The sequence below is a fragment of the Chlorocebus sabaeus genome, chromosome 9 (assembly GCF_047675955.1).
Source record: "Chlorocebus sabaeus isolate Y175 chromosome 9, mChlSab1.0.hap1, whole genome shotgun sequence".
Classification (NCBI taxonomy): domain Eukaryota; kingdom Metazoa; phylum Chordata; class Mammalia; order Primates; family Cercopithecidae; genus Chlorocebus; species Chlorocebus sabaeus.
The window spans coordinates 117572713-117595293 of NC_132912.1; the positions used below are offsets into that span (position 1 = coordinate 117572713).

The following is a 22581-nucleotide window of genomic DNA, read 5'->3' on the forward strand; positions in this document are numbered from 1 at the left end:
CTGTGATCAAGGCTTTGCAGGTTGTTCAGTGGCTGAGAGTAAAACATTCCGCTGTGCTAGCTGATGCTGCACTTGGTCCTGACTCCCTGTTCCCTCCACTGTGCTGCAGCATCTCTGCAGTCTCCTCACTGTGGTTAGTTTTGTTGCAGCCAATTTGTTTCCTTTGGCTGCTTAGAAGAAGCAAACTGGAAGGGGTGAGAAGTTTCTGTTGAAAGTTCTGAGCAAGTAGTAGCAACTCTTTGTGTAGTGTGCCTTTTGCTTTGATGTTGACGTAACTCTGCAAAGCCCCTTTCCGTGAAGAATAAACAGACAACTAGAATTCAAGTCAAATCACAATATTTCATACAAAACAAGTGTGAAGCATGTACACAGATACACAGTTGTTTGGTTGGGGAAAGTTAATACTCATGCAAGAAATGAGATGATCACTCTCTGTAATCAGCGTTTTGAACCTTCTCATTCACTTTGAGGCATAGGGTCGTCATCAGTTCTATCCCCAAGTACTTTCATTCTGGTGACAAGGTTCTGTGATTTGACTTTATTTTACTGTCTATGTGTTTTTGGAAATTGCCTGTAGTTGAATAATCTGAGGTGAGGAATATCACTTCTGAAATTACTGTATTTAAAAATGTGTAATACCTTCCCTTCTTGGTTTTTGGTCTTATGCTCAATGGGTCCTCTGTAATTAATATTATATATGATACACTGGTGCTTTTTCATGACCCCTTGAACAATTTCATTAATTGAATCAACCTGCATATAATAAACATTCTGACTATGTCACTTATTTGCCTTTATATGTTTATATGCTTTTTAAATCTTTTTTAAAAAGTTTTAGGACTATGATGTATGTAATTTGAGATGTGAGAGCTAGTTTAGTTGTAGATATTTTCATTGCAGAAAATCATGCAAAGCAAGAAGGAAGATGGTGGATTCTCCCTTCTTTTTTTTTTTTTTTTTTTTTTTTGAGACAGAGTTTCGCTCTTGTTGCCCAGGCTGGAGTACAATGGCGTGATCTCGGCTCACCGCAACCTCCACCTCCCAGGTTCAAGCAATGCTCCTGCCTCAGCCTCCCAAGTAGCTGGGATTACAGGCATGTGCCACCACACCCAGCTACTTTTGTATTTTTAATGGAGACGGGGTTTCTCCACGTTGGTCAGGCTGGTATCGAACTCCCAACCTCAGGTGATCTGCCCACCTCAGCTTCCCAAAATACTGGGATTACAGGTGTGAGCCACCGCACCTGACCAGATTCTCCTTTCTTAAAAGGACAAATTGAAATAGTAAATTAAGTGCACAGGTATACATTATTATTAAATGTCTTTCTGTTTTTTACCTCTCCATAGCCATATGATGTAAACTTACAAGTAACCTCGGTGTTATCTAGACTTTCTCTCTTCCCTCATCCACACATCCACGAGTACCTTTTGGATCCTTACGTGAACCTCGCTCCTGGCTGTAGATCTCTCTTCTCTGTAATTGTCAGGGTGAGTTACTAGTTCTGTTATATTCCCTAGGATTAATAAGTCTGTGCAATTAATATGTTAACATCATTGTATGCAGTTAGTGTCACATAATGAAAAATATATCTACTGCTTCAAAGTAATTGTTATACATATATACATTATATATACTTATATATAATTATAAAATAATTTTTTAAATTATCTTAATAATATGTAACTTTTATTTTAAAGAATTAGGTATGAGTCCTTGGTTAAAGATGATTATATGAGTAGTGAAAGTTTACATTCTTTATTAAATGATGGGAATGAAGATTTTTTCTAAAATCCTGAGGTGGTCTATGTAGCTGATTTCGGGAACTGAAGTGCCTTGCCTCTGTGATGCAGGTTGTTGGAGACCTTATGCTTCGAATCCAGCGTATTCAAGACTTTACTCCCAAGCTTCTGTTAGTCAGAAAGCGATTACTTGGTTTGGAACCTGAAGGCCCTCTGTAAGTTCATGTTTTACATTTTTTTAATCCAAAAAGTTCAGTGAACTTAATGATCTGCTGATATATTGAGTTGATTTATTGTCTGTTTTTCCCTTACCAGTATTGACCACATCACACTGCTAGAGGGTGTGATTGTGTTAGAAGAGTTCTGTAAGGAGCTGGCGGCAATTGCATTTGTGAAATATCACGCTTCCTCCACACCATAAATAACATCTTTCAAGTAACTAGGGGAACAGAACTACTGTGTACATTTCATCAAAAAAGACTCAGCTCCACCCAGCCACAAGAGGATAAAAAGCCTTTTTAAACGAAGTATTGCTCTAAACTGGACAGAACCATTAAGAACCTATTAAGTGGACATTCTTGGTAAAATGTTGTATAATGTTGTTTTCATTGGCTTTATCATAATGGTTCTATTATAAAATTGCACATTGTCGAATCCAGGATACAATCAAAGGAACTTCAGGAAATAAGCATTTCTAATGACTGTGTTTGAAAAGCTGCAATATTTCCGATGTCATGACTTTGATGATATTCGTTATATTAATATCCTTTTAGGTAGCAAGGCATTTTGACATTCTCTGGGACTCAAATGCTTATATTATTTTGGATTAATAAGTGGCAAAAAAAATCACTAATTTTATAACTTTTTAAGGTCAGAATTCTTATCAAACAAAATATGAAAAAAACTGTAAATGAGAAAAAATACAATTCAGAAACCATTGAATGAATTAATTATAGGAGATAAAAATGTGTAGAGCACCATTAACTTTCTTCAGCTTTTTTAAGAATAACAATTTAATATGATAAATTCTTGATCAATATATCTCTATTTTTAAAGAAATGTTCTTTTACTCTTGTGCACATAGCCATGTTAGTGATTTTCTTCATGTATGGGTCCCATTTGATTTAAACTGTGTCATTTTCGCAGCAATGTTGAATTTATGCTCACCATTGGTAGTGTCTGCTAAAACTGTATTTTTTTTTTAAAACTAAGTAAGATGTACTGGGTCGAGAACCTTTTTCCCCCCTCTCTCCCTCTCAGAAAATTGCTTTATAAAATTGCTTTATAATTTGATTTTCTTACTGAAACGCATGGTGGTGTCTAGGTGAGGAACTGACTGATAACCCTTGGCAGCAATCAAAATGCCAGTGGCTCCTCGATGTTTACATTTTTTTCTAGTTTGTTTGGTCTTTTGTTTTAAATGATTCTAAAGAGATTAAAGAAAACAGACTTTTAAACGTCCTGTTTACATGTTAAAGGATTTGGGGAAATTGGGTATGTATGTGAATGGGTATACATGTAGGAACCTGTAGTTCAGCAAAGCTGTGCTGGGCACAGCATGCTTGTACTCGATGGACAAAATCGTGTTTGCTAGTCCGCTTTCTATTTTTCCTTTAAGTGATGCTGATCACTCAAATACTGTTTTTAAGCTATTGTTTGTTTTTATCTGACATGTTAAGCAGCAGCACTTTCCTCTTTATCTTTTCATTTACTGATATTTGGGGGAATAGGCTATCAAAGGCTCCAGCTTGAAGGGAACTCTCACTACCCCCTCTAGGAAGTTATTTGATGTAGCATGTTTGTATATATGCATTACGTGGCATGTGCGTAGAGGCTTGTTTTACACCTGTCTGCTCATTTTGTTGTATTAGCTTTTCTGGTTTATTTCATAGTTTGTTTTTGCTATTTATTAAGAACAGTATCAAAAGATTATGAATAGCCTCAGCTCTAGAATGCTTACCACTGTTAAAAAAACAAAAAGACTAAACCTCCAATTTCATGCAAATCTTTGTTAGCTTATTCTAAGAAATTTATTAAGTAAAACAAAAAACAAAAGTGGGAGATAGTTATTTTGTGCATGAATGTCTTTAAATCATTTTGAATGATGTGAAGGCATTATTCAGTTTGCTGTATTTTTTTAATCACTTCATACAGGGAACACTTCGACATTTCCATTTCTAGATGTAGTAACAGTCTACTTCGACGTACAAGTATTTAAACTAAGGCATTAAGAGATATTAGATATTTCTTAATGTTTTCATAGTGTTCATAGTGCTCAATAGGTGTAGTAGCAATGATATTACCTCTGAAACCAAATACTCTTTTATCCTTGATTTCACTATGGGACCTTATAATTACTCCATGAAACCAAGCTCAGAAAAGCTTTAACTCTTGTATGTGTGTATGTGTATGCTGCTTCTGAAAATATAATTTTCCTAAGTTATTGTAATGACTTTAATTTGTAATCAGCTAAGGCTTAAGATTTCATTTGTTTCTCGTCTAAGTTTCTGTTTTTCTTCCCTTCTTTTTTTCTTTTACATTTAGTTCAGAGCTAGAGCCAGTACAAGCTCTCACAGTGAGTTCAATTTGTTAGTGAAACGTTGCACTGCATCACTAGTCTTTCTTAAACAGTCTGTTGACAGCTGAATATTTGTTACTCAGTACTCGCAAAAACAGTGACTAAAATGCACTATGTTGAGTGGAAAGCACGGTCGTAACAATTGATTGCCATAGCAAGTTCCAAAGTGAATTTCAGCCTTGCTTCACATTTGTATCAATAAGTACGCACATTTTTTAAAACTTTCTAACAGTATAGTCTTTGGGTTTGTTTTTAGTTATGAGCCACATTCTTTACTTGATTTAACTCAGATTTGTCTTAGCCTATTGCCATATAGTACTCACCTTATAACTATGTAACTTTCTCATAATGTATCTGTTTGTGCAATATGGAAGCTGTGAGTGGATTCATAGCTTTTTGGTTTAATTGTACATTATCGTGTGTGTACATATGTATATATGTGTATATCTAAGGACCAAAATTCTTAGCTCGCTTACACTGTTGCTAGTGTAAACATTGTTACACTTAATTTTACAGGGCACAAATTATGGAATTACTTCATAAATTCATGGTAATGTTTCCATAAATTATTGCATTAATATACAATTACCATTTAATTATGAAGTTCATCAGTATTGACAGAAAAAGTTACAGTGAAGTGCTAAAACCACATTATATGGTAATTATATTTTGGGTTGCATAGTAAATCAAATGTGCATGTCATTGTGACACTTTATGTGTTAAAACATGGTAGATAATCACATTTCTGGGCCCTGTAAAATAGTGTTACTGTAATACTCTGTTTTGCCTCCTGCCTTGTTTACATTAAACAGGATATTTAGTAAATTTTTTGTATCGAACGTTGTGTAGGTTACTGACAGTGTTACCAACGTCTGGAATTCTTGGTCCATCCGTGGAGAAACTCTTCAGATGGTCATTGTGTACCTACTCTCTCTTCAAAGGAAGTTGTGATCAAGTTCAACTTTTTGTGCTAACAGTGCATGCAGGACTAAGAGGGATGATCTAAAAAATAAATAATTAATTTAAACAAAATGTCTTATGTTTTTGTAAAATTCTACTTGGGAACATTTTATCCAATGATAAATCTCAAGCAAGTCTTAACTTTTTGCACCCCCAACACACAGATATGGCACACCACAATCAGTGGGTCTCTATAGTATTCTAGGGAGAGAACAAAAAGCAATGTATCTATTTGTGGAGGAGAGATGTGTAGCTTGAAAAATTCCCCCAGGTAAACCTCATAGTAAACCTCATATATTTCCTCCACCTCCCTTCTTAATAATCACTGCACAAAAGGAAGGAATGTTATGCACGTCTCAGAAAAACAATTTTTTTTTTTCTTTTTTTCTTTTTCTTTTTTTTTTTTTTTTTTTGAGAGCCTTGCTCCGTTCCCCAGGCTGGAATGCAATGGCACGATCTCAGCCCACGGCAACCTCCGTCCCCTGGGTTCAAGTGATTCTCCTGCCCCAGCCTCCTGAGTAGCTGGGATTACAGGTGCCTGCCACCATGTCCAGCTAATTTTTGTATTTTTAGTAGAGACGGAGTTCAACCATGTTGATCAGGCTGGTCTTGAACCTCTGACCTCAGGTGATCCACCTGCCTCAGCCTCCCAAAGTGCTGGGATTACAGGTGTGAGCCACCATGCACGACCCAGAGAAACAATTTATTCTAAGCATTATTTCTTAGTATTTTTCTAACACATATAAAAACTTTTCTTTTTAGCTGACAGACTCTAGACTTACTCTGTTCACTTGAGTATTTGCCAGAGTTTCTGAATTGGAAACAAAGAAACATGTAATACACAGCACAGCCAGAAAGAGAAGAATCCAGTGATTAATCCCAACTACCCGAAGATTCTTTTTAAAATCTCTTTAGACGGAAATAAGATAGGTTGAAAGGATGGAAGAGGCAAGGTTTAGACATTGAAGAGTTGAAATCACCCTCCTTGCCCTGAGCTACTTCAAAAGAAAACTGCGTTTTGGGAATGCATAATTGGATCCCCAGTCCAAAACCTGCTTCAAACTGTTAAGAATTTAGCAGTGTTTTAGCTGGAAAATGAGTAATCCCAAGAGAATTTAAGGAATTAACATAAAACTGTAAAAGTTGAAGTTTTGCTGGACTAACTCTCAAGTAAAATCTATACCTCTTTTCCAAAAAAAACCATATATATATAATATATATATATATGAGCAGGCAGAAACACTGCATCTGAGTTTGTTTAATGCTGAATGATGCAGAAGAAATGGAGTATGTTTTAGTTGTTCTTATGGCAATAAAGTTGTTACCTCTGGACTACCTTGCAGAAGGTCGGTCTTTTTGTGTTTTGTTGTTGTTGTTTTTAAATTTATGTTCTGGGATACATATGCAGGATGTGCAGGTTAGTTATATAGGTAAACGTGTGCCATGGTCGTTTGCTGCACCTATCAACCCATCACCCAGGTATTAAGTCCCATGTGCGTTAGCTATTTTTCCTGATGCTCTCCCACAAGCCCCAGCGTGTGTTGTTTCTCTCCTTATGTCCACGTGCTTTCATTGTTCAGCTCCCACTTATAAAAGAGAACATGCGGTGTTTGGTTTTCTGTTCCTTTGTTAGTTCGTTGAGGATAATGGCCTCCAGCTCTATCCATGTCCCTGCAAAGGACATGATCTCATTCCTTTTTATGACTGTGTAGTATTCCATGGTGTATATACACCACATTTTCTTCATCCAGTCTATCATTGATGAGCATTTGGGTTGATTCCAGAAAATCAGTTCTTAACTTTATTTGGTAATATGCCCCACTACCCGCCTCAGGGAGACCCGTCTAAGCCTGTTTCATTCACACTCACTGCTCTTACTGATTTGACTATTGTGGGCATTAGAAATTTCTCTGTTATATCATTTCTAAAAATGTATCAGAAATAGGACATCCACAAACCAAACAAGAATTTTGTTTATTTAACACATATTTCTCAAGAACTTTCTATGAACCAGGTATTACGGTTCTAGGAAAACAAAAAATGATTTCAGGCTTAAAAAAGTAACGGTCCTGGTGTGGTGTTTACAAAAATAAATTACAGGGCACACTGGTGAACCCTGTTAGAGAAACAAGACCCAAGTGTTGTGAGCGCCAGGGAAAGGAAGTAAAATGGCAAATCATCTAAACAGGAAAATCTGAAACTCAGGCCTTGCCTGAATATTCTTACTTTTAAGTATGTTATATATGTATTATTCTTACTTTTGGGTTATAGTCTTATCTTTGAGATATGCAAGATATTCTCAGAAGTTATAACCAGAACAGATGCCAGGCGCAGTAGCTCACACCTGTAATCCTAGCACTTTGGGAGGCTGAGATGGGCGGATTACTTGAGGTCAGGAGTTTGAAACCAGCCTGGCCAACATGGTGAAACCCCATCTCTACTAAAACTACAAAAATTAGCCAGGCATGGTGACGCATGCCTGTAATCCCAGCTGCTCTGGAGGCTGAGGCAGGAGAATCGTTTGAACCAGGGAGGCGGAGGTTGCAGTGAGCAGAGATCACACCACTGCACTCCAGCCTGGGCAAGAGAGTGAGACTCCATCTCAAAAAAAAAAAGGGTTATAATCACAAGAGCCAACCTGGCAAGAAACTTCTGCATCCTACTGTATTTGCCATGCTTAACTGTTGCCTTTCACTTCATTCTGATGTTGGTATAAAGCGCTAGCCCAAAGAACCGTGCTTTGGGCCCATATTTTCTCAGCTGATGAATAGCACTTAGCTTGTGATTTGTGATCTCTCTCTAGAACTATTGTATAGCAAGAAGGCATATAGTCAACTGAAATACTAAAATCGAAAGATTAAACTGGACTTTTAAAATGACCCAAAGATTAGGGGTAAGATTTGGTTCAGCTAAAGCATTTGTAGAACCAAGCCTTTCTCCTTACTTTTAACTCAGCGCTCTTTTGACAGCATTCTTTATTCTCTCCTGGTTTGGGGCACAAAGCAGTTTGCATATCCAATTAAGAGAGAACCAGCCTAAGCTGATGGAGACAGTGGAAATGAATTCAGAAGCCACGTGCCAGACATGCATAGAGAGAAAGGATGTGTAGACCTCCACTGGGTTATCATCCCGCAACTCCCACCCATTCCTGACATCTAAGCCTGGAGTCAGGCTAGAAGGCAGGTGGACAGGCCAGAGCTCACTGCTACCAGGGAGCAAGATCAAGAGACTCCTGCTTCCTTCATGCCCAGTCTTCTTGAGGTAGCGTCAAGGAATTACCTGATTTCCCAAGTATGAGTCAAAGGAGTTAAAATTCAGTTTGCTTTATTTATTTATTTATTTATTTGAGACAGGGTCTTGCTCTGTCACCCAGGCTGGAGTGCAGTGGCACAATCAGCTCACTGCAGCCTCAACTCAAGCAATCCTGCCTCAGCCTCCTGAGTAGTTGGGATTACAGGCAGACACCACCGTGGCCAGCTATTTTTATTTTTGTAGAGATAGGGTCTCACTATATTGCTCAGGCTTATGATTTTATATTATGACCTTCCTCTTCCCTCTAGTTCAGGGGTCCCCCAGCTCCCGGGCCACAGACCAGTACCAGTCCGTGACCGGTTGGGAACTGGGCAGCATAGCAGGACGTGAGCGGCAGGCGACCACCTGAGCTCCGCCTCCTGTCAGATCAGCAGCAACATTCGATTCTCGTAGGAGCACTAACCCTACTGTGAACTTACATGCGGGGATCTAGGTTGTGCGCTCCTTATGAGAATCTAACTAATGCCTGATGGATCTCATGTGGAATAGTTGCATCCCAAAATCATCCCCAAGTCCGTGCAAAAATTGTTTTTCATGAAACCAGTCCCTGGTGCCAAAGAGGCTGGAGACCACTGCTCTAGTTGGGCTAATCAGTATATTGAGGAACTGACAGGGAGTCTTTAAAAAAAAGTAGGGGGAATATATATATTTTTAAAATACTAGGTAATACTGCATACTTCTCTCAATTGAAGAACCACATCTTTACACGAAGGTAAACCCCCTAGCAGACTGCCAGAAATCTAAATACCACCGTGGGTCACTTTGCTCTTATATCAGAGGGGAGAGTAAGGGGAAAGGGAAGATATCCTTTGATTTTTGTAGCTGTAAGTTGATAATGGTACCCATGTTGTGATGTGCATTCATTTGCATGGTGATCACACTATTAATTTCTTCCAATGATGTGCTAAAGGTGTCCAGGATGGTATTCAGTTTAGAGGATCCAGACAAGCCAGGAACATGACCTGGGTCTGACAACCACTCTTTTTCAAGGCTGAGAACTATAACCATAATTGCAAGCCGAAGAGCTAGATGTGGTTGAAAAAAGAACAAGAGACACACCCAGCCTGTGAGATTAGGCAAGACAAGCAAAAGCATCTCCAAGGCTGTTATTGCCTCAGGCCTGTGATTTATGAGCAAAGAATCATAAAATCAATTTTACTATAATGCAGAAAGATGAGATGACACACAAATTCACTATACTCTGGATAAAGCTATATTTCAAATCCCTGAAGATGAGATTCATTTATATAATAACACGAGAAATGTATTCCTTATTCCACTCACAAGTAGAATAGCATGGAGGGTTTTAATTGATTAGATTTCCCTAGAGAGCCATGTACTGGAGCCTTCTAGAGGAGAAACAAATTAGCTGTTCCTTAAACATTATTCTTCCATGTTTAAAGTATGTTCTTCTACTTAAATCTCTTTATCCTGTTGTTCTTATCAACAATGTAGCAAGTCACAGAGCATTGATGGTTCTATATTCTTTGTGGGCTGCTTCAATTCTTTGTCCTATGAGCTTTATTTCCATTGTATTTTAGAAATGATTAGAAAATAGACCATCATTTTCTTAAGCTGCATTGGTGTTGGGCTCCCACAGAAATGGAGTTGAGAAGAAAACATCTACTTTTAAAATAAAATATTACTCACTAGTAATGTAGCTTGGACTCCTTGACAACAAACAGGTTCCATTTCATAAAGACTTACATTTTCCATAAAATGATCCAATGTCATGCAGCTTCAAGTAAGCCTTTCCCTGAAAATACTGTTGGCAAGAGTACATGTGACTCATTGGAATTTGGGTTCAAAACCACATCCTAAAAATAATAAAAGCTATAAATGCAAATATGCATAGCAATTTCTGGGTGTTTTTCTTTGGAATTTGACATTGAAATAAAAATAATTTTGCACAGTTCTTAATGGTTGGAGTCTTTTCATGCATGGCATATAATATAATTTATATTCATTGAGCTGAGTATTTCAAAGAAATTACTCAGAAATCGCTGATATACATCTTGCGAAGTAGTGTTGCTCATTATCATTTTTATTTCAATGGAAAGGAAAAGACTAGGGAAGTGTAATTAATTTGACATAGATAATTCTGGGCTGAGCATTTTAATATCAACGCCATTTTAAGGTCATTATTAAAATTTCTTTGTCCTCATTGTACAGCCTGCCATTGCTATACTCTGATATAAGACCATTGTGTTTTGGCCCTTCCTGCAGTGATCTGTGTAATCAATCATTCAACTAATACCATTAACTTCCTCTAACAGAGATGCTGACTGTCAACCTTATTAGGTTAAGAAAGATGTTGGATAGGCACAAATGCTGAATTTTTCTACTGATTCCTGTGTTATTTTTAGACTTGCGAACTCTAATCCTCACATCACCATGGAAGCTGATCCCTGCCTCTTAACAATGATTTTAAATTTTATATATATATACATATATTTAAAATTATATATATATAAAATTTACAGGAGCAGTTAAGCTGCCCTCAGTACCTCTATGCTTCAAACCACTGACAGTAAGAGGCTACTCCACTCATCCAAAGGCAGGCTCTACTCTCTCGACAGGACTTTCCTAAATGATCCTGCTTGGAGTGGAAAAAACTTTCCAGCTAGACACATAAAACACTATAATTGAGTGCTGGTTTCATAAATGTTGAGGTCTGAGGTCCAAAATGTATTGTATTGTTGCAAGGCTACAGTAACATCATACGTAATGTTCAACAGATATTCACTAAATCTTGTAGGGCTCTGATGAGGAGAGGGGATTTCAATAAAGTCCCCGTCTTGGAAAGATTTGCTTTTTAAAGTACCAGGGATAAGGCAAGTTCGGTGGGGCTTACTAAGCTCTTGTCCTTCTGTTCCAAATCCACTCCTCTGTGTACTACTTCGTGTTGCTAGGCTAGGATGCTGCAAACTAGATTTCTCCTTTACTAACTCGCTTTCTATTACATTTTGTTAATAAGAGGCTCCAGACAAGGGGAACAGGAGGAGGAAGAAGGAACTTCCTTCCTTTGAGGTTATTTTTCCTATCTGTATCACCTCAGCAATGGAGAAATTGATTTTAGCCTCCACATATATATACACACATACATATATATATATTTTTTATTTGTATATACAAATATATGTTTTCAAATATGTAATATATATACTGTAATTATATATACACACATTTTAAACTGGGTCTCTCTTGCTATGTTGCCCAGGCTGGAGTGCAGTGGAACAATCATAGCACACGGCAACGTTGAACTCCTGGGCTCAAGCAAGCTTCCTGCCTCGGTCTCTTCAGTAGCTGGGACTACAGGATCATGCCACTGAGCCTGGCTAGGCTTTGTATTCTTTAAACCCTCCTAGAACCAGCCTCCTCTGGTCTCAAATGCAGCAACAGCAGCATGGCAGGCCCCCTCTCAGAGACCAGAGTTCTACATTTCTAGGGTCCTGGCCCTAAGCTTCTAGCTCTGCAACCCCAGCCTCTTCCCTTTGCTTTGTCAGTCCAGTGGTGGTAGCTGCCTCCTGGGTTATTATTTCTGGATGACCTCAGTGAATAACCCACTTTCCTCACTCAGCCTTCCAACATTGATGTAACCAACTCCCATATGAAATTCCCTCTGCTGAAATCTCTATTATATAATTGCTATTTTCCTGACTAGACCCATCTCAGTGGCAGCATCTTCCACTGTTAACCCCAATCTAGCGAGGGGATCCACCGCAGAGCTTTCCAGGGAGGCTGGTACTCCCCTCATTAATCTATTTCTTAGTATCTCAGTGAAGAGATTGTCACCTACACCCCATCAGGAGACATGGCTGGGTGTTCATGCTCCCATGTAAATTTGCATTCCTGTCTCCCTAAATCTATGGATAGTTTTTCTACGTTACCCCAGAAAGTTCCCTCATCTCAGCTCACTGAATGTAGGTCACCAATAAATATATTTTCTTGACTCAACTAAGAAAACTGTTAGAGCCACTTCCAGTTGGATGAGCTAACACAGTAAGTCCAGACTCTGATAAGTCCACCCAGGTCCATACATTGGTCTGATTTAATGTTATATTTTATCTTCCTTTGACACTTCTCACACTAATCCTCAGTTTTCTGCCTAAATCAATTAGCAAGATGTTGTCATTCATTTGGAATGAAAGCTAATTCTTCCCAGGTCAGACTTCACTTTTTCCCCCTGGAACATGCTGAGATCTCACTCTAATTATAGATCTAAAAGCCAAAAGCTTCCACTGTCAGAGAGGCCTTGGGCTCAAAGCTTCACAAGACAGAGAGGCCTTGGGTTCAAGATTTTCAGCTTCATTCACATCTACCCAGATGTGACCATTCAAAATCCTAGGGGCCCACTCACCCAATCAACGTGTTTTCTCATAAAAGTCAAGGCAAGCCTATGAGTTCAACTTACATTGTAATTTTGTAACCCACACAATTTAATTATGGTTATTTTTTTGTATGAGATTGGCCCTGTGACTAAAAAAAAATATTATTTTAGGGCTGCCATAGAGCCTCTCAGTGCTCTTAGACTTGAATTTAGAAGTTTAAACCTGAGCTAGTGATTTCCTTTTTGTAATCTCTCCAGTTGAAAGATGTCATCCCACTCCAATGCTTTGTAGTTGTAATTACTACTGCCATTAGGATAATCAAGGGACAATGACAGTTTATGCCTATTGTACTTGTCATTCTTTGTGTAAAAAGCTATATGGTCCCTCAAGGCACCTGATTCCACAGGCATTTCATCTCAATCAATCACTGGTGACACCTTAATCACTATGCCTCCACATGCAATGGAGTACTAGCATAGCAATTCCCATTGAAAAGATCTCAGCCCAGCATTTAAAATCAAGCACAAAATCAAATCAATCTCCAAATCCCCATCCCTGAGGGTCTATTTCCTGGTACCAAGCACTGTAACAGGCACAGCTCAGTTTGGAAAACAGAAACCACACAAGGTATTTCAACAGAGGAAATTTATACAGGGAATTGGGTGTTGGAGGGCGGAATTAGCAAAGGAAGAACATTAGTGTAACACAGGGCTAAAAACAGCAGGAAGCAGCACCACCTCTAAAGCTGGAGGATTCAAAGGAAAGGAGGTGAGATGATCAGAACCTAGAAGGTTAGGGGATGGGCACTGCAGAGCTGGTGTTCAGACCTCCAAGGAGTGGTTACTATTAGGCTTTCTGCAGTGTCTGCAGCTGTTCTTAAAAGTTTCCATATTTTTGTTGATTTTGGCAGTTTTGAGGAGTATTGGTTGGGTATTTTGTAGGATGCCCTCTATTGGAATTAGTCTGATGTTTTCCTCATGATTAGACTGGGATTATGGGTGTTACAGAGAAGGAATACAGAGATAAAGTGTGATTTTAGTCATATCTTATCAAGAGTACACACTGCCAGCATGATGTTGGGCTTCATCCCCTGGCTGAAATAGTATTTGTCAGGTTTCTCCACTGTAAAGTTATTCTTTCCCTCTCGTTTCCATACTGTATTCTTCGGAAGCAAAGTCACTGTAGATAGCTCACACTTCAGAAGTGTGGAGTTAATACTGTACCTTCTTGAGGGTGGAGTATCTGCAAAAAACTGTTTGGAATTATTCTGCAAGGAACACTGATGTCCCAAACCCTTTATCCAATCATTTATATCAATACAAATTCATGGATATTTGTCTTATACTTTATGTTATAATCTAATACTATTTCATTAATTTTGTTGCTCAAATTGTTCCAGCTTTGGCCTTTGGGAACAGTTTCAGTTGGTTCCTGTGTCTGTTTAACATACCCTCATTCATATATGGGTGTTTTGTTTCTTTTTGTTTTTTAGTACTTCCTTCCTTTTGGAGATTACAAAACACTCCCAGATCATCTCATATGTTTCCTGCCCCAGTCCTAGGATCAGCCATTTCTCCAAGATGCATCAGAGTCTTTTAAAACACTGAATTATTTAGGAATATTCAGGAGGGTGGGGGGGAACATCTAAGTTCTGTAGCACTGCATTGACTTGGCATGGTGCTTTGGGTCCAGATAGCCGAGGAAAGGGTATTGGACTAGACACGTGGTATTTATAAAGCCTTTCAGCCTAAGCACTCTGAAGACAGGGTAGAGGACATGGGAATGCTAACAAAACCATCCAGACTGAGTGACAGAGTGGGAAGCACAGCGAACTTGTTTGGAGACAAGAGTGTCTATGTTAGCAGAAGGGAAACATTCATAGTCATCCATGTCATACACTTTAACTTTCATAGTCATCAATATCATACACTTTAACACAGCCACACAAAAGACTTCTACTTTAGATCTTTAATTTTTTTTTTTCAAAGGAATCACATCCTAACAGGTTAAAGAAGTTATTCAAAATACAGCTATACACCTGTGCCCCATTACTTATAGCACACTAGGAATGATTACTTTTTACAAATCCTGTAATTAGCTAGTAACTAGCACAATCATATTGCATTATCTCTTTTGTGCTAAAAATATTAACTTGCTAATGATGAGCATGAACTAGAAATTGTATAACCTATTTTAGTATTTTTTCGTTTTTCTTTCTGGAGACGGAGTTTCACTCTTGTTGCCCAAGCCGGAGTGCAATGGCACCATCCTGGCTCACTGCAATCTCTGCCTCCCGGGTTCAAGCGATTCTTCTGCCTCTGCCTCCCCAGCAGCTGGGATTACAGGCGCGTGCCACCACGCTCTGCTAAGTTTTTGTATTTTTAGTAGAAACGGGTTTTCACCATGTTAGCCAGGCTGGTCTCGAACTCCTCACCTCAGGTGATCCTCCCGCCTCAGCCTCCCAAAGTGTTGGGATTACAGGTGTGAGCCCTTGCGTCCAGCCGGAATTTTTTCATTTTAAAATTACTGGGAGACTCAAAAAGCAGAGGTGACTCAGGCCTCGCTAGGCCACAGAGGCCCTTGGATATAGATTTCTCCTTACTTCTGACAGAAGCGATTTGCTTAAATCTGTACAGGTGAGAACACAATTATTGTAAAACAGGAAAACCCACGTTGGTTTTGTACATTCGTGTTTGCTCTGTAAAGGGCAGCGCTCGTGTATCTTCAGCTGTATCTTGAAAGCTTTCCGGTCTCAGAAGCTTGCTTGCATTAAACATGAGGCGCCGCTAAGTGCTGTTGCCACCGGGGACTGCAGGCCGCTCTGCAGCTCTGGACCGGCTAAGTTCCGAGGGAAGGAAGGGCGCCGGCGGAGGCAGTGCTGTGCTGTGGGACGACTGCTGTGGATTCTGACTGCAGACGGGTCTGATTTTGATATTTTTCTTTACTTAAGCGGCTGATCCTTTCTCCTTGCCATCCTGTGAGACGCGAGGGCATGCCTTGGATCTGTGAGGGATGGAAAAAAATCCTCTTTTAAGAAAGGGGAAGTGGGGGCCGGGCGCGGTAGCTCAAGCCTGTAATCCCAGCACTTTGGGAGGCCGAGACGGGCGGATCACGAGGTCAGAAGATCGAGACCATCCTGGCTAACACGGTGAAACCCCGTCTCTACTAAAACTACAAAAAAACTAGCCAGGCGAGGTGGCGGGCGCCTGTAGTCCCAGCTACTCGGGAGGCTGAGGCAGGAGAATGGCGTGAACCCGGGAGGCGGAGCTTGCAGTGAGCTGAGATCCGGCCACTGCACTCCAGCCCCGGCGACAGAGCGAGACTCTGTCTCAAAAAAAAAAAAAAAAAAGAAAAGAAAAGAAAGGGGAAATGAAGAAATAAGAAGAAAGGATGATGGAGAAGTTAGAAAGGAACATGAGGCCGGGCGCAGCGGCTCACGCCTGTAATCCCAACACTTTGGCAGGTCGGGGAAGGGTGGATCACCTGAGGTCAGGAGTTCAAGATCAGCCTGGCAAACATGGTGAAACCCCCTCTCTTAAAAAAATACAAAAAAATAGCCAGGCATGATGGCAGACGCCTGTAATCCCAGCTAATCAGGAGGCTGAGACAGGAGAATGCGTGAACCCAGGAGCAGAGGTTTCAGTGAGCCAAGATTGCGCCATTGCACTCAAGCCTGGGAATTGAGACTCTGTCTCAAAAAAAGAAAGAAAGAAAGGAGAGAGAGAGAGGGAGAAAAGAAAAGCTCTGGAAGGAAGAAAGGAGCTTGAGGGGAAAGACTGAGGAGGAAGCAGAAGAGACCATGGGCCCCCACTCTCTCGCTCACCAGCGCTTTGCCTTGGTGGCTCTGACTGCCCCCTGCCTGGTGGCTGGTCCTGCCTCCTCTCCCCTCTCTACCTTCTCTTCCTTCCTACCTTCCCGCCTGACTGCAACCCTTTCCCCAGGGAGAACAGAAGGTCCCCAAGGAGCACTGTGGACTAGGCATGCAGGTCCACCTCATCTGTGGTCCTGCTCCGACCTTTGGCACTGAGCCGCCTCATGCAGAATTTGGCTTGTTCCTGTGACAGCGCCCCCCACCGCCCAAAACAGGGTACTGCAGTCCGGGCTCCATCACTGCCCAGCTCTGGTGCTATAGGCACCCCACATCACCTCCCCAAGCCTCAGTTCCTCATCTGTAAAACGGGGATGGTACCATCTACCGCAGAGGGTACTTGTAAGGACTGAACGAGGGCACAGTCCTCCTTCCACACCTGCTACCAAGTTGGTGTTGGATGCCCGGCAGGCCCTGCCACTGCTTCTCAGAACCCTCTCGGGTTCCTAGGCCTCTTGAACCAGAATTGGTAGGAATGAGACCTGCCAAGAGCTTTCTGGACAAGCTTCCCAGAGGGGCTCAGATGGACTCTCAAGCATTCTTTACAGAGATGAGTCTCTTCTCACTTGTCAGCTCCTCAGCATGGCCCCCTGGCCCTGTCCACCCTGGTGAGACTTCTCCTCTGCTGCCCCTCCACACAGTGCACCCCACTCACCTCAGACTTCTGCCCCCGCACAAGGGAAGGGGTCTAAAGAGAATGTTCCAAATGTCTTGCTATGAATTTACACTCTCCCTCCCTCCCATACCCTGTAACTATTGACATGTTTATTTATTTTTTCTGTTAAGTTACCGGAATAATTCTAGTTTTGCTCAGCCTTCCCAGTATTGATGAGCAATTCTGCAGCTTTTATCTGCAAATGTTACTCCTGACAGTTAAGAACACGTCTGAAGCTTCGTTCCCGTTTATGCCTCCAAGTGTGTTGCTGACACATCCGGGCAAGGACAAAAGTACAAAGAACTCAAGGGAGCTTTCAAAGCCTGGAACGGGCTCAGAGCACCCCTGTTCTTAGAGGAACAATCAATGGGAAGCAAGGGTGTACCCAGGCCTCTCAACAGTTCCTGAGTGCTGTCGCTGGAGGGCGATGTCTCCAAACAGTCTCTTTCCCCACCGAGAACAGCGCTGCCGGAGGGTTCAGGTCAAGCACGAGCTTCCACGTTCATTCAATTAGTAGGGCAACTGGAACCCATGAAGCTCCTTCAGAAATCCTGCAAAATATGGATACGCTATTAAGCTGGAGACAACAAAATTACTCAATATAGAATTTTGCATTCAATCAATTATACTGTCAGTATAATTATATAATTATAATTATATGTAATTCTCAATCCTGACTGAAGATTAGAATCACCTACAAAGGATTAAAAACCATAGGGGTTGGGGCCTCACAAAAGGCCAGTTAAATACATCAGAATCTGGAAGATGGAGCAGGGGAATTTGTAGATTTTTAAAGCTCCCCAGTGATTCTATTGTTCGTGCTACAAAATTCTAATTGAGACATTAGTGGCAGGCACCAAGGGAAAATGTATGGGAGAAAATTTTAATTTTAGACAATTCTGTGATGTTTTCTCCTGCAAATTGCTAAATCCTTAGCTTCGTTCTGGAAGGGATCAGTGGTTGAGAATTTCTGCATGAAGTCATCTTGCGTCTGGAAGCCCATTTTCAAATAATAACACCTTTAGAGAGCTAGCAAGTTGTTAACACCTGTGTGTGAATTATTTTATCAGATACCAAGATAGCTAGGATTCTGAGAAAACTGAGACCAGAGAAGAAGCAACATTTTTTAAAGGGAAGAGAGAAGAAAATGTACTTTGGCTCCTTCCCCCTACTCCCACCTTCCCCCCAATATATAGACTTCGCTTCAACAGTCAGTATTAAAAATTAAAAGAAAATTATCTACAATCCCTCTATTTCTATTCACATTTTAATATATTTTCTTTCCAGTATTTCATGCATATATATTTTTTAATCTGTGAGGTCTATATACTTTTGTCTTATCCTTTTTACCTTAACATTATAATATGACCATTTTCTTAGGGCTTTGAAAAAATTTTAGAAGCATTATGAATGGCTGTCTAGAATCATATTTTGTGAACACACTCCAAATCACAACTACAGTGGAACACGGAGGATCAGTTTCACACCCACTGGCCAAGAACTCACTGAACTCCCTGGCCAAGTTTAAGTTGGTTGTCCTCACCTAGTCCAACCAACTGAGGCTGAGGATAAGAGGAGTGGGGGCAAAGTCACTCATAGAAGCCGCTGGGAGCCCACTTTTATATCTTTGTGGATGGATGATGGGAATCAGGATAGATAAGTCTAGAAAAGAGAAGCCTTGGCCAGGCGCAGTGGCTCACGCCTGTAATCCCAGCACTTCAGGAGGCCGAGGCAGGTGAATCACCTGAGGTCAGGAGTTCAAGACTAGCCTGGCCAACATGGTGAAACCCCATCTCTACTAAAAATACAAAAATTAGCCGGGCATATGGCAGGTGCCTGTAATCCCAGCTATTCAGGAGGCTGAGGCAGAGAGAATTGCTTGAACCTGGGAGGCGGAGGTTGCAGTGAGCTGAGATTGTGCCACTGCACTCCAACCTGGGTGACAGAGTGAGACTCCATCTCAAAAAGAAAAAAAAAGAAGGAAAAGAAGCCTGGGCCAGTGGCTCATAGGTGTCCTCTACAACCTGTTCTTTCCTAACTCTTTCTTGGCTTTTGCCTAGGACACACTATGTTAGGAGCTATGTGGGGATCAGGGACAATACACAAAGGAGCTAAGAATCCAAATTAGGAAACAAAACATACATGAAATGAGAAGTTAAATAATAGTGATATTTGCTACATTTTTAGAGAGCAGATATTATTATGTGCCAGGTTCTAATTACGTACATTTTTACAGAGCAGCTATTGTTATGTGCCAGGTTTATTATGTCATTTACTCTTCAGAATCATTCTATAAGCAAGCTACCAATATTCCTTATTTACAGATAAGAAAACTAGGCTGAGAGAAGTAAAGTTGCAGTTGTTAAAGGTAACTAGAATTTGAACTTAAGCAGCCAAAGCCCTCACTATTTCCATAGCACTGGGCAATCTCCCATGACTGCATTGTGATCTGATCTTAATGGAGGGACAGACTCTCAGAAAATTGAGCATCATCTTACAGTGTCTCAAACAAACAAACAAATAATATCCAGCAAATCCTTTAATCCCTGTTTTACCTCCCTCCCTTGGGACATGGCTTAGGTAAGCTCCAAAATTAAGTTAGAGAAGGAAACAGATCTCATCTACAAAATGCAATTATACCACAGCCAGATGAATAAATCCATATGAATACTGAAATACATACTCTGAGCACTAATACTTTTCAAGAAACGTAATGATGCAGGAAAAAAAAAAAGTCTCTGAAATACAGTGTTTTATAGTGGTTCCCAAATTCCTGTCTCTTGAAATCTCCCGGAAGTGGCATTCCCCTTTCTTGCAATAACAGACAGTTGCTCAAATGCCTCATAAGGAGCGGTGGGCGTGGTCAGCTGCAGGGCTTTAGTTTTGCAGAGTGACGGGTTTATTTTTGTTTGTTTTGCTTTTCAGACAGGGTCTGGCTCTGTCACCCAGGTGGAGTGCAGTGGTGCTCTCTCAGCTCACTGCAACCTCCACCTCCCGGGTTCAAGTGACTCTCCTGCCTCAGTCACCAGAGTAGCTGGGATTACAGGCGTGCACCATCACACCTGCCTATTTTTTTGTGTCTTTAGTAGAGACAGGGTTTCACCCTATTGGCTGGGCTGGTCTCCAGCTCCTAGGCTCATGCGATCCTCCTGCCTTAGCCTCCCAAAGTGCTGGGATTACAGGCGTGAGCCACTACACCCAACCCGAAGGGTTTTAACAGTTTTATTAAGATGTAATTCACATACTATACAATTCACCCATTTAAAGTGTATGGTTCAATGGCTTTTAATATATTCACGGAGCTGTGCTTCCATCTCTATAATTTTAGAACGTTTTCATTATCCCCAAAAGAAGCCCTGCTCCCCATAACCATCACCCCAATCCTCCCGCCCCCAATCCCCAGCCTTAGGCAAGCCGAAATTCTTCCTGTCTCTATAGATTTGTCTGTTCTGGGCATTTCATGTAAATGGAATCATGCACTGTGTGGTCGTATAGTGAAGTGCGTGAGTTTGGAGCAAGAGCTAATTGGTTACAGGCAACAGAGGAAAGGCTGAGAGCACCACTATTGTCTTCCCCACTGAATGCTGGATGTCACCCCTCTAAATAAGTGTGGAATACATATTTAAAGATATTGGCTTGTAGCTGGGCATGGTGGTGTGCACCTGTAGTCCCAGCTATTTGGGAGGCTGAAGTGAGAAAATCCCTTGAGCCCCGGAGCCCAAGTCCAGTCTGGGAACACCGCGAGAGCCTCCTGTGTCTAAAATATAAAAAAGAATATTGGCTTGAAAGAAGCTAGTCAGTCAGTCTTCCTGTAGGTCCAGCCAGGCAATCAGCAAGGGTCTTCAAGCACTGACCCTCCAAAGATAAGCTCCCATCCAGTTTTCTCCGTTTCTAGATGGGCAACTGAATTATTTGAGGGGTTTGTTAAAAGTACAGATTCCCGGCTAGGCACAGTGGCTCATGCCTGTAATCCCAGCACTTTGGGAGGCCGAGGCAGGCAAATCACCTCAGATCAGGAGTTCGAGACCAGCCTGGCCACCATGGTGAAACCCCATCTCTACTAAAAATACAAAAATTAGCCAGACATCGTGGCGGGCACCTATAATCCCAGCTACTCAGGAGGCTGAGGCAGGAGAATCACTAGAACCTCGGAGGTGGAGGTTGCAGTGAGCCGAGATTGCGCCACTGCACTCCAGCCTGGGCAACAGAGTGAGACTCCGTCTCAACATACACACACACACACAGAGAGAGAGAAAGAGAGAGAGAGATATTCCTGGGCCCCTTCCTAGGAATTCAATATGTGTTGCATGGGTGCAGATATCTGTATTTTAAGGAAGCACTCCTAGTGATTCTGATGCTGTAGGGCATGAGACAGGCATTTGGAAACCACCATACAAGGCTTCGCTTCAGAGATAAGACAAAAGCTTCCTTTGTTTCCACATTTCCCTATCAGTCCAACTTCCTTGTAGAAGCAGCAACAGGGACCTTCCCTCCTTACAAGGCCATCTCAATTATTATATGGAAATTCCATTTTACAGAGGCCAATGGTTTCTTTCCAGTATAAACATAACAGAAAGCCTTGGAGACAACGTCAAACTGCTGACTTGCTGGGCCTTTCTTATTGGCTGGGTGAATCTGGGACTTCAAACAATCACTGTGCCTGAACTAACGAGGGGGCTGTAAACATGCCTGCACCGTTCTCCCAGCTCCCCTTTCGGAGCCTGAAAATTTATTTCTTCGCAGTGAGCGGAAATATTTTCCTTAGCTGGGTCCCCTGTTTTATGCCTTTGATTTACTGAAGCTTCTCAACAAATAACAAATTGACTGTAAGGTCACAGCCTTTTGGAGAGCTTTCCAAAAGCCTTCAAGAGTAAGGCAGATAAACTGGAACAATATTTGGAAAATAATCCCAGTTGTTCATCACTTTCCAGGGGGCGGAGACGCTAATTGGATCTTGGCCCCTCCCCAGCACCCTATGAGGCAGACAGGGCTTTATTAGCTGCTTTCTGCTTGTAGAGAGAAGAGACTCAGAGAAGTGAAGAGGGTTGTCCAAGATTCCCAGGCTGGCCAGTAGGAACCTTGTCTCAGACCTTCATTCCAGATTTCAAGGACCTGGGCTTGCCATGTTGCCTAACAGC

At 41.1% G+C, this 22581-nt stretch overlaps 1 protein-coding gene and 1 pseudogene across 1 annotated transcript in view; both read left to right on the forward strand.

Annotated features, from left to right (window-relative positions):
* FHIP2A (FHF complex subunit HOOK interacting protein 2A) overlaps positions 1-5349 on the forward strand; it is a 45160-nt gene extending 39811 nt beyond the window's left edge. Inside the window, exons 15-17 of the mRNA XM_007964169.3 lie at positions 1347-1487; positions 1851-1954; positions 2055-5349. Coding sequence (XP_007962360.1) covers positions 1347-1487; positions 1851-1954; positions 2055-2160 — 351 coding nt within the window. The 3' untranslated portion in view covers positions 2161-5349. The remainder of the gene's footprint in view (positions 1-1346; positions 1488-1850; positions 1955-2054) is intronic.
* Positions 5350-6559: 1210 nt separating this feature from the next.
* LOC103216819 (large ribosomal subunit protein eL15-like) overlaps positions 6560-22581 on the forward strand; it is a 35902-nt pseudogene continuing 19880 nt past the window's right edge.